Here is a 22,618-nt window from a genome sequence, read left to right on the forward strand (position 1 = left end):
TCGTTCCCATGTTCTCTAGAGTACTCACAGTAAAGATAGTCATCTGTAGGCTTCTTCATTACACATGTCTGCTCAAGAGGTAACTGTTAGGATGCCACTTCTGTAATTGTGATGACCACGGACCTGCAGTTTCTCTTAACTTATTCTGAGCCCTGTTTTGCTTAAGGCCTCAGAGTTCTCTGTGATATCCAGGCTGGGATTAACTAATTTGTCAAAACAGTGGGCATATATTTTCTAGTATCTAGTTAGAACCAATGCCACCAAAGAATCTCAACCCCAGGTGACTACCAGCTGGACATATGCCTTTATTTTGGACCTTGGGTATTCCGTTGCTAATATTTAAGTATCAGTGATAACTCTGCAATAATAATTTGTAACCTTCCTATATTTTGGTGGCTGTAGGTTATTTACTCCTGTTACTGTTTTTTAACTGGCAATTTTGAGGAAAAATCTAAGAAAGTATTAAAATACAAACAATTGTTATCTCTTTAACTAGAGATCTGCCTCTGGATATTCTAGGCTTTTGGTATGGACTTGTTCTAGCTTAATAGTAGTCTTTTTATTCTTTTTTTTTTTTTTTCCTTACCTCTGATAGCCTGAGAAGGAAAAAAAAAATGTGTATACATCCTTGAACCACTCTTTCTGTGTGAAGTAAAATGTGTATTAGAGTAAGAATCCAGGCCTTTTAGTAATACCTAGTGGGCATTTCCATCGCTCACTATCCACTTCCCCCATACATTCACATCACTACCACCGCAGAGCGTGCCACCTTGTTACTTTAACTTTAGATATACTTCTCTTTCCCTGTAAATGTCAAAATTTTTTCTGAGGTTAGAAAAGTTATATAAAATTTAAACATTCAGTATTCATCTTTAAGAAAATTTATTTAAGATTAGAATAAATGGTTTTATAGTTTGTCCACTGGACCACATTACTTCCTTGTGTTTTTCTTTCTTTGTTATGCTTTTGCTCAAGCCCTTTTCATTGCTTCGGATGTAACCCTGCTTTACCTCTCTACTTAATGGCTTTTGCCGAGTCACTTTTCTTTCAGACTTATCCCGTATGCCACTTCTTCTAGGAAACTTTCTATTTTTATTTCTCTCCAAAATAAATATGACCATTCACATTAAAAATGAAACAAAACTTCTAGATTCTTTTTATGGTACCCGTTCTTTTACAAAATAATAGTATGGGCTTGTTTATTCTTCTTTGATAGCTCTGAAAGAAAGGTTAGGAATATAAGCAGCTCTTTATCTTACTCATTTGTGTATATCCTTTGATCACTTTTATTTGTATCATAGATATAAATAGTTCTTTAAAGCGTTTAATTGACATTACTCATTTTATGCACAAATAGGTAAAACCTTATCAAATGCTGTTAATTTTTGATTATTATTTGACAACTAACAAGTATTTATTATGTGTCATGTTTGCTTTCAGCATTGTGCTAGACTGGTAAAGAACTATAAAAAAATACTTCTTTAAGTTGATGAGGTTATTTTGCCCTATGGCTCAGAGAGCTTAGAGCCAGGGTTTGTTTACGTTATGTAGATACTGCACTGTAGTGTAAGTAGAGGGTATAATTAATGCACACAAATACATGAATTTATAAATAAATATTTGCGTTGTCAAGAGCCATTCCATAGGTGGTGGGGAATATTGCCTTACTGAAAGGGGGAGGACACTTAAATCTGAGAAAGCAGCCCTTAACCAAGGGGACACTTGTTTCATTGTTTTCGTTTGGTGTTAACTGCCTAGTTAAGGGTCAGCTCTTTGTTGATCACTTAATAAAAAATACAATTCTTTGAGTACACAGAAGCAAGAGATATGCTAAACATTTTATGTGTTATTTCATTTGCAAACTACTTAAAACAAGTATGAAGTAGGTGGTGATAACCTTGTTTATAAGATAAAGAAACTCAAGCTCGGAGAAGTTAGAGAGAGAGAGCTGGGATTTAAACCTCAACTGCCTTGGTTTCCAAGAAAGCTCATGTTTTTAAGTAGTATATTATGTAGCTTAACACTGTGGAGAATGTGGAAGGAGTTTGTCTCTGAAGGGGCTCCTTCTCTGGGGAATAAGCCCTACCAGTCTAAGTGCTTCTTTAAATTTTAGTCACATTTAAATCATGATTAACATAGGAATTCATTACTGAAGTAATATAAGGTCCTTAAAGGATTCTGCAAAAGAGTATAATTGAGATTACTTTGTATTTAGGCGTGAATTACCCTTCACTAAATCGGCTCATCTCACCAATCCTTGGAATGAACATAAGCCAGTAAAGATCGGGCGTGATGGACAGGTTTGTTGTTTTAATTGATTCTTTAAAAAACACACATTTAATCAGCCGTTTTAGAGATCTTTATTGAAGGACATTTTTAAACCGTTTCTGAAAGAATTTGTATGAAAGTTTAAGGGAAAATATTCTTATTTTGAGTTCGTGATTATTGTGTTTATGGCCGATTAATAAGATTTCCATTAATGTTAAAAGATAGGTGGCTTTATGTGGTACTTTCATTAATACAATTGAAGGAAAAGTTTTTGAAGAGAATTGACCTGATTTTAAATGGTTTTTCGTGATATTACTGTTTTAACAGATTCTGCACTTGGTGTATTTTAGAAATGCTATTTAACATCTTTGCTGAAGTTTTTTGACTAGAAAGAAGCTTTATGAAAAGAAGATAAGTTTGTTTACTCAGGTTTTCAAGTCTGCAAATGAAATTAAGAGTGCAGTGATTTAAAATAAACTCAAACCTTTGGCCCCCATAGTTTCTATATGTAATTTTAAACCAGAAGTAATATGTTTTCATTGCTTATAAGTGAAAAGTTGCTAATTAAAAATAAAATTTAGTTTTAAAAAGCCCATAGGTTAGTCTACCTTTGTAGTTATTCTAATGTATTTCAGTATGTTTAGCAGTTCATAATTATGAAAGTTGTTGGCACATGCTAACGTGTATGTTATTCCTCCACTGTATTAAGGTGGATGACTTTGTTCTGATATTTCTGTATTTTGCACTAAGAAATATTCCTTTGTTTGCAGAGGGAGATTGTCACAGAGTTTTAAGCAACTGCATTTATGTATTTAACTTTGGAGATTCTACACTTTTAGTTTTTACCTTTATATAAATACGTGAAACACTTTTGAAAGGTGTTTTTCAAAACCTTTCAAGGAAGTTCATTGGAATCCCTTATGATCATTACCCTTGGGAAGGAAGCCTCCAAGTCAGTCTGTTTTGTTCTTGTACACCAGCTAAATAAAAGTCTATTGAAAGTTTCTCCTGTTTCATCTTGTAAATTACTACTTTGTTATTCTAGGAAATTGAACTTGAATGTGGAACCCAGCTTTGTCTTCTATTTCCCCCTGATGAAAGTATTGACTTGTATCAGGTCATTCATAAAATGCGTCACAAGAGAAGAATGCATTCTCAGCCCCGATCAAGAGGACGTCCATCCCGTCGAGAACCAGTCCGGGATGTGGGAAGGTTAGAAACGTTCTTTGGACTGATAATAGGCACATGTATCAGAATAACATGATGGAGGAATGTGATTCGTCAAAAGTTTGTCCTGCGGTAAAGAAGAAAGAGAAAATCCTCAAATCAAGCTGCATGGACTAGTTTGTGGCTTCATTGAGGATTTCACATGGTCACCTTGGTCTCAGTCATTTTTCAAGAGGAAAATGGGGATCTTTCCTAATGCAGAAAAAGTGCTAAAGAGTGATAACCAGTTTAGATTAGATAATATTCTGATAATACAATGTATACAATTGAAATGAGGTAGGCCTTTGTTGCTAAGAACAGGCTAGAAAGGAGGAAGAGGAGGAAGTCTTTATTTGCAAAAATTGTTAATATTTTGTAAAAAGCCTTTTCTTTCAGGTGTGTCTCTGGATAAGCCTTGTCAGATATGGGACTTTTATAAAGGATCACTAATATTTTTTCAGAAGATGACGCCTCATTTAGAGGATAAAATATTTTAAGTTATTTTGATATTCAAGAGGAGCATTATTGGGACTGTTTCAGATTTTATCACCGTGATGTGTTAACCCCATTGCCAAATATTCTCTAACATGTACCCAGTGAATTCACACATCTTGCTGAGCTTCTGAAAACAATAGGTTCTTTCCAAAGGGGATCAAGTGGCCCTGGGAGACCCGGCAACAAACCAAAAAGAAGGGCTGTTGCTGTGTCTGTTTACAACTTTTCCAGATGCTGGCAGTACCTGTGGACTTAAAGTGTTTTTTAGAGGATCGCCATGGTTATTGATCACTACTTTATGAACTTAAACGTCATTTTCCAGGAAAAGGGGGTTTAACTTGTTACAGAATTGGAGAAGTCTTTGCAAAGGACTGATTTATGCCCTTCTACCCAACACCTTCCCCTGTATAGATTTGCATACAGCTAAATCTAAGATATTCTGCTAAAGACTGTTGGATGTATGGTTGATGGGATGAAACCTTTGGTTAAGTTTCCTTTTGGTGGAAACATCCTGTGGTAGGTACAGATAATCCAACAAGAGTCCCCATTTCTTTGAGCTTAAAAAGGACACTGTCGAGTAGGTAGGAGGAAACCTGGCAGAGCCCCCTTATTTTTGGCCTAAAAGGACTGAGCACCAAGATGTCTTTTGAAGTTTTAAGCTAAGAGGTTTCCAGTGCAATACAGTACATACGAGTGAAGTTTTTACCTCAGTTTTGCAATGGACTGCAAACTATACTTATTACACCACTACACCTTCTCTCAAGCCTGCCAGGGCCTCCATATATGTATGTGGCTTACAGCTTAAAGTCGGTAGTTGGACTACTATATGAACTGTTACTATCATGTTTTATACCGGTCGTAAATGCACTCCCCAAACTACAAGAAAGCGGTATGTTTATTTTTTAAACCAGCTTTTAATTTTCTTAGTCTTTATTGTAGATACAACTGTTTTATTCTGTTGGGGGGCTTGGAATTATTGCACTTGGCAGTTTGAGTGAGCTTGTGTTACAAAAGTTAATGAAAGCAGTTGATATTCAGAGAAATAGCTGAAAAACTAGTGATGGCAGGTTATTACAGTTTTTATTTGACATTAAGGGTAAAAGATATATTACCCAAAAAACTTGAGTTTTTTGTTATTATTTTCTGTAGATCTATTAAATGCTAAGTAAAATGAAGTGTATTTAATGATGTATTATATTAACTACTGAGATTTATGCAAGATAGTAAAGAGCAGCCCTCTGCATACAGTAAAATTTCATCTTCTGAAGAATATACTTTGAACTCGTTTTATGAACTCTGTTAAAACTGCCCCGTTACTTGGTATTTTTATTTTACTTGGTATTTTTATTTTAAGGCATTGTTTCTGGAAAAAATTCCCTTAATTCCTAAATGTTATTAACTATAGAAATTAGTTTTTCAAAGTATTAAGATTTTCAAAACTTTCCTGTAAAGTCACTTTTAATAAGTATCAAATTTTCTGTATGATTATGTGAAAAGTATAATTTTATGTGAAGCAGAAGAAAAATAAGAAATTCTTAATTTTTGTTTAGAGTTACCCTAAAATGACATTAGCAACTTTAAATATGTAGATTTTAGAGTTACCTATTGTGTAATGATGATAGAGTTTTTTTCCTCTATTTTTCATCTGAATGGAGACTTTGAGAAAGTGTTTTAATTGTTAAACTGGATATATACATTACTTTGAGGGCAGCTCAATTACTTTTGTTTAGAATACTATGTGATTTACATATTTTGAGCAGATTCCTTTTTCCATGTGCCTCTTCATAGCATGAGAATTGCAGAGAATATCTGCTTTCAGCAATACATTTAAGGATTGGTTATAGTAACTAATTTGAGGAATTAAAATTTAGAAATTTTAAGATTATTTCCTCACCAAAAATTAGAATGTTATTTTAAAGGAAATAATGGGCTATTCTTTGTACTTACTTCTCTCAAAAACTCTTGCTTTGCTGTTTGTTCTCCCAGAAGTTTTTGGTTTAATTTCTAATGTGTCTAATTTGTGTAGGCGTCGACCAGAAGATTATGATATTCATAACAGCAGAAAGAAACCAAGGATTGACTATGCCCCTGAGTTTCACCAGAGACCAGGTTAATATTTTATAATCCTGCAGATATTTGACTTAAAATTATTTAAAAAAAAGCCAAACACGGAAACTTCTATCATAATCCTATGGTTTTAAAAATGAGAAAACTTTAGGATGTGACTACTTAAACCTTAGGAAATTAATAGTTCTCACTTAGTTCTTCCTCTACTTTGTTAAGGTTGTCTTATCTAGTCTAGTGTGACTCATTATCATAATTTGTTAATTACCTGAAATTGCTAATTTATAAATTATTGCACAAATGGAAACCTCGCATGTATTATAAGATTAAATGTAGATAGGGAAAGCAATGATCTTGTACTCATTATGCTTTTTATTGCCTATGATGCTTAGTGTTTCATGTGGTATATAGCCTTAAGTAGAAACTGAAATTATGCTATATTTTTCTAAATAAAAAAATCTTTGACTTCATGTTTTTAGAGAGGAATGGGAAATATTTGGTTTGTAATTTAAAAGCAGGTTTTCAGTTAGTGTTTCCCTTACTGGAATTAAAAAAGGCAAAGTGCATTTAAGAGAAAATATTTATTTAAAACAGTCAGTGATAACACTTACAAATATTAGACAATTTGGAAATTGATGTTAGCATTACAGCACTATTACATAACAAGTGGCTTGATAATCAGCCTCATTCTTCTCCAAAATGGATATTCCAGAGAGTGAAATTAGTTTTTCCCCAGTAACATGACCACTCAAATATTTTTACATTTAATCTGCTGAGTACTTACTAAAAAGACTATTTCTCTTACCATATTGTTCTTTCATTTAACATGTATACATCTTCATTTTTGCTATTTTGTTTTTCTCCCCCTTAAGTTTGCATATTTTAAAACTATGGTTGACTTAGCAAGGCTTGTGTGTACTATCAGACTGGAAGGTAAACATTTGTTTTAAGGAAGTCCTATTACAGTGTCCTCAAGATAATTCCTCTGCCCTTACCTTCCTTATGGTCTAGAATGAAGAAATTTTCTATCTAGTGAGAATTGGGATGTGAATTTAGAAGATCCATATGAAAACCTCTCTAGCACTTTATAATTCTGTGATAACAGTAAGTTAGTTACTTCCTGGATTATCATGTAATCTGAGAAGAATATCTGAAAATGGAATAATATCATAATAGCATCACGTAATAGCGTCACTGTATTCATGGGAAGAATTGAAATGAGTGGTAAGGAAGGTTTAATTTTAATGCCATAATGAAAAATGTAAATTTGATTTACTAAAATGCTTGATGTTTGAACAGGGTATTTAAAGGATCCACGATACCAGGAAGTAGACAGGTAAGTTGGGTTCACTCTTGCTTAGTTTTGAATTACATTCTTGGAACTAGTTTATGAATTACCTGAATTTAGTTTCACAAATCTTATTCCCAACAGACGATTTTCAGGAGTTCGCCGAGATGTATTTTTAAATGGGGTAAGCATTTTATTTTATATTTTTAATGTACATAAAATCAGGATCTGATTTATTTTGTAGTTCCGAGTTTGATTTTTATTCGTTATTGACATTATCATCTTTCATTTTAGTCCTACAATGATTATGTGAGAGAATTTCATAACATGGGACCACCACCACCTTGGCAAGGAATGGTTTGTATTCTATTTTTGCAAGTTATTTAACTTCATTTGTAGTTCCATATATTTTGAATGCTTGCTTGGAATATGATTGTTACAGTTACCCATTAAGAGACTTAAAATACAGTTCTTTGGTGATAAATAATTGTGTGCTATTTTTAAAACGAAAAACTAATGAATAATTTGATTTGTGTTAGTGGGGCAGGCTTACTTGGTAAGTGTTATGGTTTAGCATTGTAGTGGCTAGTAGTACAAACTCTGCCTGCGTTTTCATGCCTTCGCTTGTCAACTTGATGACTGTGGGCAAGTTTCATAAGACATTTCTTTTTTAGTTTTCCTTATCTGTAAAACTCAGTGCGCATTCGTTCATTCTTTGGTTCTTCAGACCAATATTTAGTACCTACTCTGTGCAAGGCACTGTGCTTGGTGAACACAGTGTACATTGGTGAACAAAATGGATGTTATGACTGTCCTTGTATGGCTTAAAATTTAATGGAATACTGTCTACGTCATAGGATTGTCAAGAAGCTAAATTTACAAAATACATATAAAGTTTAGTATACTGCCTGATCCTAATACTCAGTAAATTCTCTATAAAAAAATAAGGTTAATTAAGCTTTGTTCCTAATTTTTAATTTTTTCCTTTAAGAAAACTGGATATTCTTAGAGTATATTGTAAGATATTGAGGATAGCTGATGCATTATATTCCCAGGAAATAAAAAACTTGGAAGTTTGATTAGTTCTTATTGTTTCTTACCTTTTTTTTAAATTTTAAATGCTGCCTATAATGTGGCCCCTTCATCTGACTTTTGTTTTACTTAAGGTACTGTATACAGATAGATGAATTTATAAGATTTCTTTCATTTAGATTCTATGATATTTTAAAAAATCAAAATATTTAATAATATTATTTTGGGACTAACTAGGAAAGTAACCTTTTATTTGCCCTTATTCATTTTATAATGGAATTTAAAAGTTTATTAGCTCCTGGAAGTTTTCTTTTAAAGAATAGGTATTTGCATAGTGGTTAAGATGACTGATTCTACAGCCAGGATTCCTGATGTTGTGTCCCAACTCCACGCCTTTAGCAATGTAATCTTAAGTTACTTAACCAGTTGGTGCCTCATTTTCTTTTTTAAACTAGGAGTGATAATACCTATCTCATAGGGTTGCTGTGAGAATTAAATGAGACGTGTAACATGCTTAGGACAGTGGCTGTATCATATTAAGCGCTACGTGAGGGTTTGCTATTTCTATTAGTATTTAAATGAAAAGTATACACATCTTATCTTAAAAGATGTATTAGAGAGTTTATTATGCACGTATTTTCAGCAATCGAATAAAGAGGGTATTTTGAAGAACCTTAATGCCATCGAAGTAAATGGCTAGTACAGATTAAGTGATTGTGTGGGTTGGGTGGTTTGGGTAGGGGAATTCTAAGAATGGTTTGTTTGCAAGGTATATGGTGGATGCTTATGGAAGTGGTTTTCTTCTTTTAGGCCCCTTATCCTGGAATGGAACAACCTCCACACCATCCTTACTATCAGCATCATGCTCCACCTCCTCAAGCTCATCCGCCTTACTCAGGACATCATCCAGTACCACATGAAGCTAGATACAGAGATAAACGAGTAGTAAGTGCATGAGAATGCGAAAGTATGAGGGAACTACTTACAATTCTGTAGATAATTTAAATGGAGGGTTACCAGATTATGTTGAATGGTGGACTGTTACATATTCTTTCTGTAGACTATTTTGGAGTAATTTACAACCTGTTTTTTATTTAAAAAAATGGCTGATCCCTTTGGATTATTTAAATAGACTATATTTCTTTTAATGATCAAACACAAACTGCTTAAGTTGAGGCAACTTCTACGTATAACTCTTAGGTAATGTCCTAGGGATATAGTAAACTAGGATATTTTCTCTCTGTCCTGAGGTCTTCAGTTATAACTATGTAATTAATATTGCAAATAGGTATTTCTAAGCTTTCTGTATATTCTGGTTGGCTCAGTTAATTTTCATAGGATAGGTGGTGTATATTAAGTTTGTTAACAGATAATCTCCAATCTCATTTAGTCATTTCTATTTCTACCAGATTTTGTTAAAATTAGTAACCAAGTGAATTGTTTCACTTCCTCTCTATCTGTGATTCTTAGGATGATGCTAGCAAATGACAAACATGTTAAGAAATGAAGCAGAAGAGTAATTGTCCTTTAGTAATTATTGGTTCTAATAATTTGATAAGGTTGATATGAAAGCTTTTTTTGATCACTTCAAAACAGGTTGAATGAAAGTATAGTTTGAGGTTTTTAGATTTTCATTATACCAGTCAGGCTGAGATTGTTTATTAAATGGGATTCATTTTCTTCCTTAATGGTACTTTTATTTTTAAAAGTGAAATTGCTTTCTGGCACTTGCTAACTGAATTTCTTTGTATATAAATTTGATAGCTTTAGAAAGGTAGTTTGGTGGTTAAAGTAGGATATACACTTGGAGATTCCTGCGCACCCCACAAACTTATACACACTTGAGATGATGAGTTTGTGCTGGGCCAAGTTAACATCCTTTTATCTTCCTACTTAGATGAAGAGCATGCTTATTTGAGAGGGCCAGTTAGAGCAGTAGTTTCTTAGCCTGTCTTGGAGATATTTTTATCTGATGTCATTTATTTCCTTATCCTCATAAAGATGTTAATCTTTCAAAATCAAATCATGTTAGGAGCTATAATATTTAGTAAAACAGTTTCTGAATCCTAACTGACAAATAGACTTTGAGTAGTTTTTTTTTCAGTCGCACAAGAAGAAATATACAGGTTATGTATGAAGAAATCTTAGTTGACTAGATGGGTTATGCTGTTTTTAAAAATGCCTTTTATAAATGATCACATAATTTTCAAAATAAGTCTAAGATTCTTTTACCAAAGTATACTTGTCCTTTTTAACAAGTTCTGTTATTTCATGCACCTTCACATAGTAATTTTTTGGTTAGTATATGTATATTTCATGGTTATGTAATATTCACATATTCATTATATATGAAAGATAGTGTGGAATTGTTTTGAACCTTATATTCTGTATATTTAAGCTGACTTTTGAAAAGAGACCAAGTTCAGGTTCAGTAAGTAAAGGTGAGTTGAGAACTAAGAGTAGAAAGCTAGAGCAGGGGTCAAGCTAAGAAGTGGCCACAGTAACTTGCTACCTCACTTTGTTGCTCATCTTACTCTTTTTTATCCTTTTCAGCCTTTTGTATATTATTAGCTCTGTGTGGAATAGAGTTCACAATCTTTCTGAAGTACATATTTTCTTAAAATTCTATGAAATTCCATAAATTGTCATTAAAAATGGTTTAGTCTGAAAGACAATCTGGAATGTAAGAATTCCTAATTTCACCCTAAGAGGGCAGAGTTGGTTCAAGTTAGTTTGTAGAATCAAAGGATGAAAAAAAAGTAAGGTTCACCTGTTGCAGAAAAATGTTGATGACATTTAGCATAATTGGCAGCGTGTGTGCATGATGGTTGATGGTCATCACTGGGTGATTACTTTGGCTTAAATCTTATTAAAGGGATTGGATGGAGAAGTTATTAAAGTTACATAGAAACCACATGAAATGATTTTTAATGAGATTTGAATAATTCTCTGTTGTAGGTGTCTAGTAAGACATCAGAATCCTTTTTCTAAACAATGTCAAAATTACATTCTATAAATTAATGCATTAGGGCATTTCTCTAGATTCTTTCTCTCTACCAGGCAATAATTACAGTGTAGCCACTGATAAATTCCATTTGATTGTTGACATACCTAACCTATTTCTTACCTTTTCTAGCATGATTATGATATGAGGGTGGATGATTTCCTTCGTCGCACACAAGCCGTTGTCAGTGGTCGGAGAAGTAGACCCCGTGAAAGAGATCGCGAGCGAGAGCGAGACCGCCCTAGAGATAACAGAAGAGACAGAGAGCGAGATAGAGGACGTGATAGAGAAAGAGAAAGAGAGAGATTATGTGATCGGGACAGAGACCGAGGGGAGAGAGGTCGATATAGAAGATAATGCGCTTTTGGAAGCACTGATTGTTTAAAGATAAAAAATCTTGTATTTTTTTTTTGTGTGTGTGTTTACAAGTAGTAAATTTATTTTCAGCTGTCTACTTAAAGTTCGTTGTGTAGAAGGATTTATTATGACCCTTTTTGTTCCAAGCATGCAGTATAATAAGAACTGGAAAAACTCAAAATCCTCCAAAAATGCACAGTTGACAGTTTGAGTTATTTTTATTGGGGCAGAATGGAACAGTCCAAGAATGTAGATATTAATTCCTTCTCCGTAAATGTTTATCTACTTACAGTATGTTCATCCTAGAGTTATTTTTTGTTTTCTTTTTTTCTTTTGGATCTTGATTGATAACTGCCATTATATTTTGCTTCAATGTGTTTCTAAGTGTAGTTGCACACGGTTCAGTAAAAATAATGCTGCTATCAAGTATGCAAATATTGAAGTATGATGATTTGACTGTATAGCAGTGTTGTAGCAGCCTCTTCGTTTCTCCCCTTCCTTCTTTTCTTTAATCTTAAAGTCACTTTTTATTTTTCTTCAGTCTTCAATGATGAGAGCAATATGAAGAAGACATTGCTATATAATTTTTAATCTTTTTAAATAAAAATTTCCTATGTTCAGTAGCACGGTTGATGCTATTGTTTAGCCTTCCCCTCCAAACTGTACACATTGGCTTGGAATGTTCAAAACTAGTGTGTGTGGCAGCGGAAGATAATTCCCGTATTCTACATTGCGACTGTTTTGTATAAAATAAATTGGTAAAGATTGACACTTACGTGTTGTATTGCTTTCTTGTCTGGATGCAAGTCTGTTTTCTTCTGCATTAGTGGCCATAAAAGAGTGTTTTGTCTTTAGGAATTGTAGGAACCTCATTTGCCTTTCTTTGCATTTTTTTTTTTTTAGCGTTGTTAATCTAGTTTATAACCACTCACAACATACTTTCATATCCCTCTTTCATGCAGTCTAGGGTCGTCAGGTATTATTGGCGCCATTTTATAGATGAGGAAACTAGATTTCTTTTTCTGTTTTTTTTTAAATTTTCTGTTTATTGCAGTAACATTGGTTTATGACATTGTATAAATTTCAGTTGTACATCATTATACTTCTATTTCTGCATGGATTACATCGTGTTCTCATGTTCACCACCCAAATACTAATTACAATCCATCACCACACACATGTCCCTAATTATCCCTTTTGCCTTCCCACTTCCCCCTTCCCCTCTGGTAACCACCAATACAATCTCTGTCTCTCTACATTTATTTGTTGTTATCTACTACTACTAAATGAGTGAGATCATAACGGTATTTGACCTTCTCCATCTGATTTATTTCACTTTGCATAATACCCTCAGTGTCCGTCCATGTTGTCACAAATGGCTGGATTTCATCGTTTCTTATGGCTGAGTAATATTCCATTGTGTATATATACCACGTCTTTGTCCATTCATCCTTTGATGGGCGCTTAGGTTGCTTCCAAGTCTTGGCTATTGTGAATAACACTGCAATGAACACAGGGGTGCATGTATCTTTACACATTGGTGTTTTCAAGTTCTTTGGATAAATACCCAGGAGTGGAATAGCTGGGTCATATAGTAGTTCTATCCTTAATTTTTTGAGGAATCTCCATACTGTTTTCCGTAGTGGCTGCACCAGTTTGCACTCCCACCAGCAGTGTATCAGAGTTCCCTTCTCTCCATATCCTCTCCAACACTTGTTTCCTGCCTTGTTAATTGTAGCCGTTCTGACTGGCGTGATGTGATATCTCACTGTAGTGTTGATTTGCATTTCCCTGATAGTTAATGATGATGAACATCTTTTCATGTGCCTGTTGGCCATCTGTATATCTTCTTTGGAGAAATGTCTCCAAAAATGTCAAGTCATTGGCCCATCTTTTATTTGGGTTGTTAGTTTTTTTGTTGTTGAGATGCCGGAGTTCTTTATATATTTTGGAGATAAACCTCACATCAGATGTATGGTTTGCAAATATCTTCTCCCAATTGTTAGCTTGTCCTTTCGTTTTGTTGATGGTTTCCTTTGCTGTGAAGAAGCTTTTTACTTTGATGTAGTCCCATTTCTTTATTTTTTCTATTGTTTCTCTTGCCCTGTCAGACATGGTGCTTGAAAATATGTTGCTAAGACCGAAGTCGAAGAGCGTACTACCTATGTTTTCTTCAAGTTTCATAGTTTCAGGTCATACATTCAAGTCTTTAATCCATTTTGAGTTAATTTTTGTGTATGGGGTAAGGTAATGGTCTACTTTCATTTTTTTGCATGTGGCTGTCCAGTTTTCCCAGTGCCATTTGTTGAAGAGACTTTTCTCCATTGTATGTTCTTGGCTCCTTTGTCGAAGATTAGCTGTCCATAGATGTGTGGGTTTATTTCTGGGCTTTTGATTCTATTCCATTGGTCTGTGTCTGTTTTTGTGCCAGTACCATGCTTTTTTGGTTACTATAGCTTTGTAGTATATTTTGAAATCAGGGAGTGTGATACCTCCAGCTTTGTTCTTTTTTCTCAGGATTCCTTTAGCTATTCTTGGTCTTTTCTTGTGCCATGTAAATTTTAGGATTCTTCGTTCTATTGCTGTGAAAAGTGTTGTAACTTTGATAGGGATTGCATTGAATCTATAGATTGCTTTAGGAAGTATGGACATCTTAACTATGTTAATTCTTCCAATCCAAGAGCATGGAATATCTTTCCATTTCTTTGTGTGTTGTTCAATTTCTTTCAGCAATGTTTTATAGTTTTCGATGTACACACCTTTTACCTCTTTGGTTAAGTTTATTCCTAGGTATTTTATTCTTTTTGTTGCAATTGTAAATGGGATTGTATTCTTAATTTCTCTTTCTGCTATTTCATTGTTAGTGTATAGAAATGCAACTGAGTTTTGTATGTTGATTTTGTATCTTGCAACTTTACCGTATTTGTTTATTACTTCTAAAAGTGTTTTGCTGGATTCTTTAGGGTTTTCTATATACAAAATCATGTCATCAGCAAATAGTGACAGTTTCACTTCTTCCTTTCCAATTTGGATCCCTTTTATTTCTTTTTCTTGTCCGATTGCTCTGGCTAGGACTTCCAGTCCTATGTTAAATAGGAGTGGTGAGAGTGGGCATCTTTGGTTCCTGTTCTTAGAGGGATAGCTTTCAGTGTTTCACCATTGAGAATGATATTAGCTGTTGGTTTGTCATGTATGGCCTTTGTTATGTTGAGGTACTTTCCTACTATACCCATTTTATTCAGAGTTTTTATCGTAAATGGATGCTGTATCTTGTCAAATGCTTTCTCTGCATCTATTGAGTGATCATGTGATTTTTATTTTTAATTTTATTAACGTGGTGTATCATGATTTGCGAATGTTGAACCATCCCTGCATACCTGGAATAAATCCCACTTGAGCATGGTGTATAATCTTTTTAATGTATTGTTGTATGTGATTTGCTAATATTTTGTTGAGGATTTTTGCATCGATGTTCATCAGTGATATTGGCCTGTAATTTTCTTTTTTTGTGTTGTCCTTGTCGGGTTTTTGTATCAGGGTAATGTCGGCTTTGTAGAATGAGTTAGGGAGCTTCCCCCCCTCCTCAATTTTTTGGAAGAGTTTGAGAAGGATAGGTAGTAAGTCTTTTTGAATGTTTGGTAGAATTCACCAGGGAAGCCATCTGGTTGTAGACTTTTATTTTTGGGGAGGTTTTTGATTACTGTTTTGATCTCCTTACTTGTAATTGGCCTATTTAAATTCTCTATTTCTTCTTGATCCAGTTTTGGAAGGTTGTATGATTCTAAGAATTTATCCATTTCTTCCAGATTGTTGAATTTGTAGGCATATAGCTTTTCATAGTATTCTAATCTTTTGTATTTCTGAGGTATCCATTGTAATTTGCCCTCTTTCATTTCTATTTTACTTATTTGAGCCTTCTCTCTTTTTTCCTTGCTGAGTCTAGCTAAAGGTTTGTCAATTTTGTTTATCTTTTCAGAGAACTAGCTCTTGCTTTCATTAATTTTTCCTATTGTGTTTTTAGTCTCTATTTCATTTATTTCTGCCTTTTATTATTTCCCTTCTTCTACTGATTTGGGTCTTTGTTCTTCTTTTCCAGTTCCTTTAGGTGCATTGTTAGAATGTTTATCTGAGATTTTTCTTGTTTGTTGAGATAGACCTGTACTGCTATAAACTTCACTCTGAGACCCGCTTTTGCAGTATCCCTTAAATTCTGGCATGTCGTATTTTCATTTGTCTCCAGGTATTTTTTTATTTCTCCTTTGATTTCTTGATTTACCCAATTGTTGTTCATTGGCATTTTGTTTAATCTCCACGTATTTGTGGCTTTTCTGAATTTCTTCCTACAGTTGATTTCTAGTTTCATACCGTTGTGGTCAGAAAAGATGCTTGGTATTATTTCAATCTTAAATTTATGTAGACTTGTTTTGTGGCCTAATATGTGATAAATCCTGGAGAATGTTCCATGTGCATTTGAAAGGAACGTGTATTCTTCGGTGTTTGGATGGAATGCTCTGTATATATCTACTAGGTCCATCTGTTCTTGTGTGTCATTTAAGGCCAGTGTTTCCTTATTCATCTTCTGTTTGGATGATCTATCCATTGGTGTAAGTGGAGTGTTCAAGTCCCCTACTATTATTGTGTTACTGTCTATTTCTCTTTTGATGTCTGTTAATAATTGCTTTATATATTTAGGTCTTCTTCGTTGGGTGCATAGATATTTACAAGTGTTATATCCTCTTGTTGGATTGTTCCCTTGATCATTATGTAATGCCCTTCTTTGTCTCTTTTTACAGTGTTTGTTTTAAAGTCTATTTTGTCTTATATGAGTATTGCTACCCCAGCTTTCTTTTCATTGCCATTTGTGTGAAGTATCTTTTTCCATCCCTTCACTTTCAGTTTGTGAGTGTCTTTAGGTCTGAAGTGTGTCTCTTGTGTGCAGCACATATATCTGTCTTGTTTTTTAATCCAGTCAGCCACCCTATGCCTTTTAATTGGAGCATTTAGTCCATTGATGTTTAAAGTAGCTATTGATAAGTGTGTACTTACTGCCATTTTTTAACTTTTTTTTTTTCCTCAGTGTTTTTTAGTAGTCCTTCTCTATTCCTTTCTTCTTGTCTTGCTCTCTTCTCTTGTGGTTTGATGGCTTTCTTTAGTGTTATGTTTGGGTTCCTTTCTCTTAGTTTTTGTGTATTTATTATAGGTTTCTTGTTTGTGATTACCAGGGGGTCTGTGTACAGAACTGATGGTCTCTTGAGTTTGACCTCTGAAAGTTCTACTTTTTAACTCCCCTCCTCCCACATTTTATGTTTTTGATATCATATCTAACCTCTTTTTTGTGCATTTGTATCCATTACCCTCTTATCATGGAAATAGATAATTTTTCCTATTTGTGGTCTTCTCTTTTCCCCCTAAATAAGTCCCTTTAGCATTTCTTGTAGTACTGGTTTCTTGGTGACAAACTCCTTTAATTTTTGCTTCTCTGGGAAACTTTTTATCTCTCCTTCCATTTTGATTGATCACCTTGCCGGGTTGAGTATTCTTGGCTGTCAGTTTTTTCCTTTTAGCACTTTAAATATATGGTACCACTCTCTTCTAGCCTGTAAGGTTTCTGCTGAGAAGTCAGCTGATAGCCTTATGGGGTTTCCTTTGTATGTAATTTGACATTCTCTTGCGGCTTTTAGGATTCTCTCTTTATCTTTAATTCTGCACATTTTGATTATGATGTGTCTTGGTGTGGGCCTCTTTGGGTTTATCTTGTTTGGTGCTCTCTGTGCTTCCTGTACCTGGATGTCTGTTTCCTTCCTTAGGTTAGGGAATTTTTCATCTATTATTTCTTCAAATTGATTCTCTGCCCCTTTGTCTCACTCTTCTTCTGGGATAAGTATAACACGGATGTTAATGTGCTTGATGTTGTCCCAGAGGTCCCTTAGACTGTCCTGACTCTTTTTAATTTTTTTTCTTTTACCTGTTCAGCTTGAGTGATTTCTTCTAGTCTTTCTTCCAGCTCGCAGATCCGTTCTGTATCCTCTACTCTCCTTTTGAGTCCCTCTAGTGAATTTTTCACTTTTAGTATTGTATTCATTTCTGATTGGTTCTTTTTTATACCTTCCATTTCTTTGTTGACATTGAGTTCATCCATTCTTCTCCCAGCATCAGTGAGCATCCTTAACACTCTTTGAACTCTCTGTTGGGTAGGTTGCTGATTTCTGTTTCACTTAGTTTCTTTTCTGGGGTTTTGTCCTGTTCCCTTATTTGGAATGTATTCCTTTGCCTCCTCATTTTGTCTCTTTGCCTGTGCTTTTGTCTGTGCATTAGGTAGGTCAGCTACATCTCCTGCTCTTGGATAGGTGACCTTATATAAGTGATGCCTTAGGAGGCCTGCAGTATGCTTCCCTGAGTTCTGCATGTTCCAGGAGTGACCCCTATGTGGGCTATGTGTGTTCTGTTGTGGCCTGTTTGCTCTCCCTGTAGGTGCCCAGGGAGGCTGAGCTATGCTCCTGGCCAGCTGTTGTAGTGCTCAGCTGCTTGTAGTTGTTGTGGGCCCTTTAGTCTTTTTTATCAGGTGTGGGGAGCCCCAGCACAGTTGGCTGCAAGTTCTAATAGCACATTTGTGTTGCAGTATTTCTATTAAGAGAGTAGGCCCCCAGTGTGGCAGGTTGTTAGGCTCAGGGGCTTACAATTGCTGTAAGCCTCCAGCCTTTAGGTCTCCTGTCAGCTCTCAGGATTGCAGCTGGGGAGTGCCCAGTTGTTTCAGGCTTTGGAAGGTGGGGCAAACCCCCTATGTTGGTCTTTGAGAAGCACAAGTCTTCTGCAGCTGACAAGCCCAGCCACCCACAGGTCCACACACGGAGTCAACACAGTCCTGCCCTGTATGTGTACCCCTACCACCTGAAATGGACCCAGTGTCTCCATGGCAGGAGCCCCACACTCTCCACCTGCTCCTTGTGCTTGCCCTGCCACACTGGAGTTGGCCCAATTGCCAGGCTGCAGAGAATCCAGTCACCAATCTATGTAGCCCCACAAGTTGCCTGAGGACTTGTTGGGTGAGGCTAGTCTCTAGGGTGGGCTGCCTGCCCTGGCTGAGCTGGATTAAATTGGTGCTCTAGTGGGTGGGGCAGACGTTGGTCTAGCAGGGCCCAGGAAGAACTCCAATGGTATCAGTCAGCATCTGTGCCAGCACGCCCACACCAGGCCACAACAGTGGCTGTGGCCAATGTCCCAATCCGTGGGGAGGTCTCACCTCTCACTGAGATGCACTCAGAGCCATATGAGGTGATTCTCTTTTCACCAAAGCACTGTGCACCTTTTTCTGGTGAATTTAGGTTGCTTTCTGAAACGGGTGAGTTTGCGCATGGGCCCTTTAAGAGCCGGTTTTAATTTCTCTGTGAGCCAGCTTTTCTGGGGGTACTCCCCAATGTTTTAGTAGCAGGCAAAGTCAGATATTATGCCACTCGTCTCGATTGTGCTGGGTCCACAAAATGCCTACAGTGAGGGCACTCCCCGGCTCAGGGCCCCGCACCTCCAGGGAGGGCTGCTTAACTTTGGGCTGCTCCCAGGTGGCTGTGAAGCGCTGCAGTTCGTGAAGGCGGCGTTTTTCCTCTCCAGAACGGAGTTTCTGCCTCTTCCACCTCAATTAGGATTGTTGTTTGTTGCAAGAGTTCCTCTTATCCAGTTTTCAGTTCTCTCTCAGGGGTAATTTTTTCATGAGTAGTTGTAAATTGGCTGTGTCCGTGGGATGAGGTGAGTTCAGAGTCTGCCTACGCCGCCATCTTGACTAGCTTTCTCAGGAAACTGAATCTTTTTTTTGCATATTTTAGTAGAAATAATTGACCTAGGCCAATTATATTGAAAGCTTACTTCTATCTTATGTTATATCTATAACATAAGAACTAATGGCACACAATGGAATTATGTTGATATTCTGGTTAAGTATTTATTCATCTGATAACAGTTTTGGATCTACTCTGGTCACAGGGTTGTTTCTTATTTCAGGTTTTCTGTTGTTTTCATTTTTTTTTTTTTTTTTTTTTTAAATTTTTTGTTTATTGCAGTAACATTGGTTTATAACATTGTAAAAATTTCAGGTGTACATCATTGTACTTCTATTTCTGCATAGATTACATCATGTTCACCACCAAAATACTAATTACAACCCATCACCACACACATGTACCCAATTATCCCTTTCACCCTCCTCCCTCCCCTTCCCCTCTGGTAACCACCAATCCAATCTCTGTCCCTATGTGTTTGTTTATTGTTGTTATTATCTACTACTTAATGAAGGAAATCATACGGTATTTGACCTTCTCCCTCTGACTTATTTCACTTTGCATCATGCCCTCAATGTCCATCCATGTTGTCACAAATGGCTGGATTTCATCGTTTCTTATGGCTGAGTAGTATTCCATGGTATATATATACCACAGCTTTTTATCCATTCGTCCCTTGATGGGCACTTAGGTTGCTTCCAAGTCTTGGCTATCGTGAATAAGGCTGCAATGAACACAGGGGTGCATGTACCTTTGCAAATTGGTGTTTTCAAGTTCTTTGGATAAATACCCAACAGTGGAATAGCTGGATCATATGGTAGTTCTATCGTTGATTTTTGAGGAATCTCCATACTGTTTTCCATAGTGGCTGCACCAGTTTGCACTCCCACCAGCAGTGTATGAGAGTTCCCTTCTCTCCACAACCTCTCCAACACATGTTGTTTCCTGTCTTGTTAATTATAGCCATTCTGGACGGGCGTGAGGTGATATCTCATTGTAGTTTTGATTTGCATTTCCCTGATAGTTAGTGATTTTGAACATCTTTTCATGTGTCTGTTGGCCATCTGTATATCTTCTTTGGAGAAATGTCTGTTCAGGTCTTTTGCCCATTTTTAATTGGGTTGGTAGTTTTTTTGTTGTTGAGATGCATGAGTTCTTTATATATTTTGGAGATTAAGCCCTTATCAGATGTATGGTTTGCAAATATCTTCTCCCAATTGTTAGGTTGTGTTTTCGCTTTGTTGATAGTTTCCTTTGCTGTGCAGAAGCTTTTAGTTTGATGTAGTCCCATTTGTTTATTTTTTCTATTGTTTCTCTTGCCCGGTCAGATGTGGTGTTTGAAAAGATGTTGCTAAGACTGATGTCGAAGAGCGTACTGCCTATGTTTTCTTCTAGAAGTTTCACAGTTTCAGGTCTTACATTCAAGTCTTTAATCCATTTGGAGTTAATTTTTGTGTATGGTGTAAGGTAAGGGTCTACTTTCATTTTTGCATATGGCTATCCAGTTTTCCCAACACCATTTGTTGAAGAGACTTTCTTTTCCCCATTGTATGTTCTTGGCTCCTTTGTCAAAGATTAGCTGTCCATAGATGTGTGGGTTTATTTCTGGGCTTTCGATTCTATTCCATTGATCTGTGTGTCTGTTTTTGTGCCAGTACCATGCTGTTTTGGTTACTATAGCTTTGTAGTATATTTTGAAATCAGGGAGTGTGATACCTCCAGCTTTGTTCTTTTTCTCAGGATTCCTTTAGCTATTCGGGTCTTTTGTTGTTCCATATAAATTTTAGGATTCTTTGTTCTATTTCTGTGAAAAATGTTGTTGGAACTTTGATAGGGATTGCATTGAATCTATAGATGGCTTTAAGAAGTATGGACATCTTAACTATGTTAATTCTTCCAATCCAAGAGCACGGAATATCTTTCCATTTCTTTGTGTCTTCTTCAATTTCTTTCAGAAATGTTTTATAGTTTTCGTGTACAGATCTTTCACCTCTTTGGTTAAGTTTATTCCTAGGTATTTTATTCTTTTTGTTGCAATTGTAAATGGGATGGTATTCTGAATTTCTCTTTCTGCTACTTCGTTGTTAGTGTACAGAAATGCAACTGATTTTTGTATGTTGATTTTGTATCCTGCAACTTTCCCATATTCGTTTATTTCTTTAAAAATTTTTCTGGTGGATTCTTTAGGGTTTTCTATATATAAAATCATGTCATCTGCAAATAGTGACAGTTTCACTTCTTCCTTTCCAATTTGGATCCCTTTTATTTCTTTCTCTTGCCTGATTGCTCTGGCTAGGACTTCCAATACTATGTTAAATAGGAGTGGTGACAGTGGGCATCCTTGTCTGGTTCCTGTTCTTAGAGGGATAGCTTTCAGTTTTTCACCATTGAGGATGATATTAGCTGTGGGTTTCTCATATATTGTCTTTATTATGTTGAGGTACTTTCCTTCTATACCCATTTTATTCAGAGTTTTTATCATAAATGGATGCTGGATCTTGTCAAATGCTTTCTCTGCATCTATTGAGATGATCATGTGATTTTTATTCTTCATTTTATTAATGTGGTGTATTACGTTGATTGATTTGCGAATGTTAAACCATCCCTGCATACCTGGAATAAATCCCACTTGATCATGGTGTATAATCTTTTTAACGTATTGTTGTATGCGATTTGCTAGTATTTTGTTGAGGATTTTCGCATCGATGTTCATCAGTGATATTGGCCTGTAATTTTCTTTTTTTGTGTTGTCCTTGTCTGGTTTTGGTATCAGGGTAATGTCAGCTTCGTAGAATGAGTTAGGGAGCTTCCCCCCCTCCTCAATTTTTGGGAAGAGTTTGAGAAGGATAGGTATTAAGTCTTCTTTGAATGTTTGGTAGAATTCACCAGGGAAGCCATCTGGTCCTGGACTTTTATTTTTGGGGAGGTTTGTGATTACTGTTTCAATCTCCTTACTGGTGATTGGTCTATTCAAATTCTCTACTTCTTCTTGATCCAGTTTTGGAAGGTTGTATGATTCTAAGAATTTATCCATTTCTTCCAGATTGTCGAATTGGTTGGCATATAGTTTTTCATAGTATTCTCTTATAATCTTTTGTATTTCTGAGGTGTCTGTTGTAACCACTCCTCTTTCAT

The 22,618-nt window shown here is 35.7% G+C and overlaps 1 protein-coding gene across 4 annotated transcripts in view; it reads left to right on the top strand.

Annotated features, from left to right (window-relative positions):
* The window catches only part of YTHDC1 (YTH N6-methyladenosine RNA binding protein C1), a 36,099-nt gene extending 23,610 nt beyond the window's left edge, over positions 1–12,489 (top strand). For 3 of the 4 annotated variants that reach the window (XM_087434395.1, XM_087434397.1, XM_014787699.2), the window contains 8 exons: positions 2,216–2,300; positions 3,314–3,480; positions 5,996–6,078; positions 7,333–7,369; positions 7,442–7,505; positions 7,616–7,678; positions 9,164–9,298; positions 11,490–12,489. In XM_087434395.1, the coding sequence (XP_087290521.1) occupies positions 2,216–2,300; positions 3,314–3,480; positions 5,996–6,078; positions 7,333–7,369; positions 7,442–7,505; positions 7,616–7,678; positions 9,164–9,298; positions 11,490–11,714 (859 nt within the window). In that variant the 3' untranslated portion in view covers positions 11,715–12,489. The remainder of the gene's footprint in view (positions 1–2,215; positions 2,301–3,313; positions 3,481–5,995; positions 6,079–7,332; positions 7,370–7,441; positions 7,506–7,615; positions 7,679–9,163; positions 9,299–11,489) is intronic. The other variant, XM_087434396.1, reaches the window with a different exon arrangement.
* Positions 12,490–22,618: the final 10,129 nt, after the last annotated feature.

This window comes from Ceratotherium simum, chromosome 8, assembly GCF_057802395.1.
Source record: "Ceratotherium simum simum isolate JZ-2026a chromosome 8, ASM5780239v1, whole genome shotgun sequence".
Lineage (NCBI taxonomy): Eukaryota > Metazoa > Chordata > Mammalia > Perissodactyla > Rhinocerotidae > Ceratotherium > Ceratotherium simum.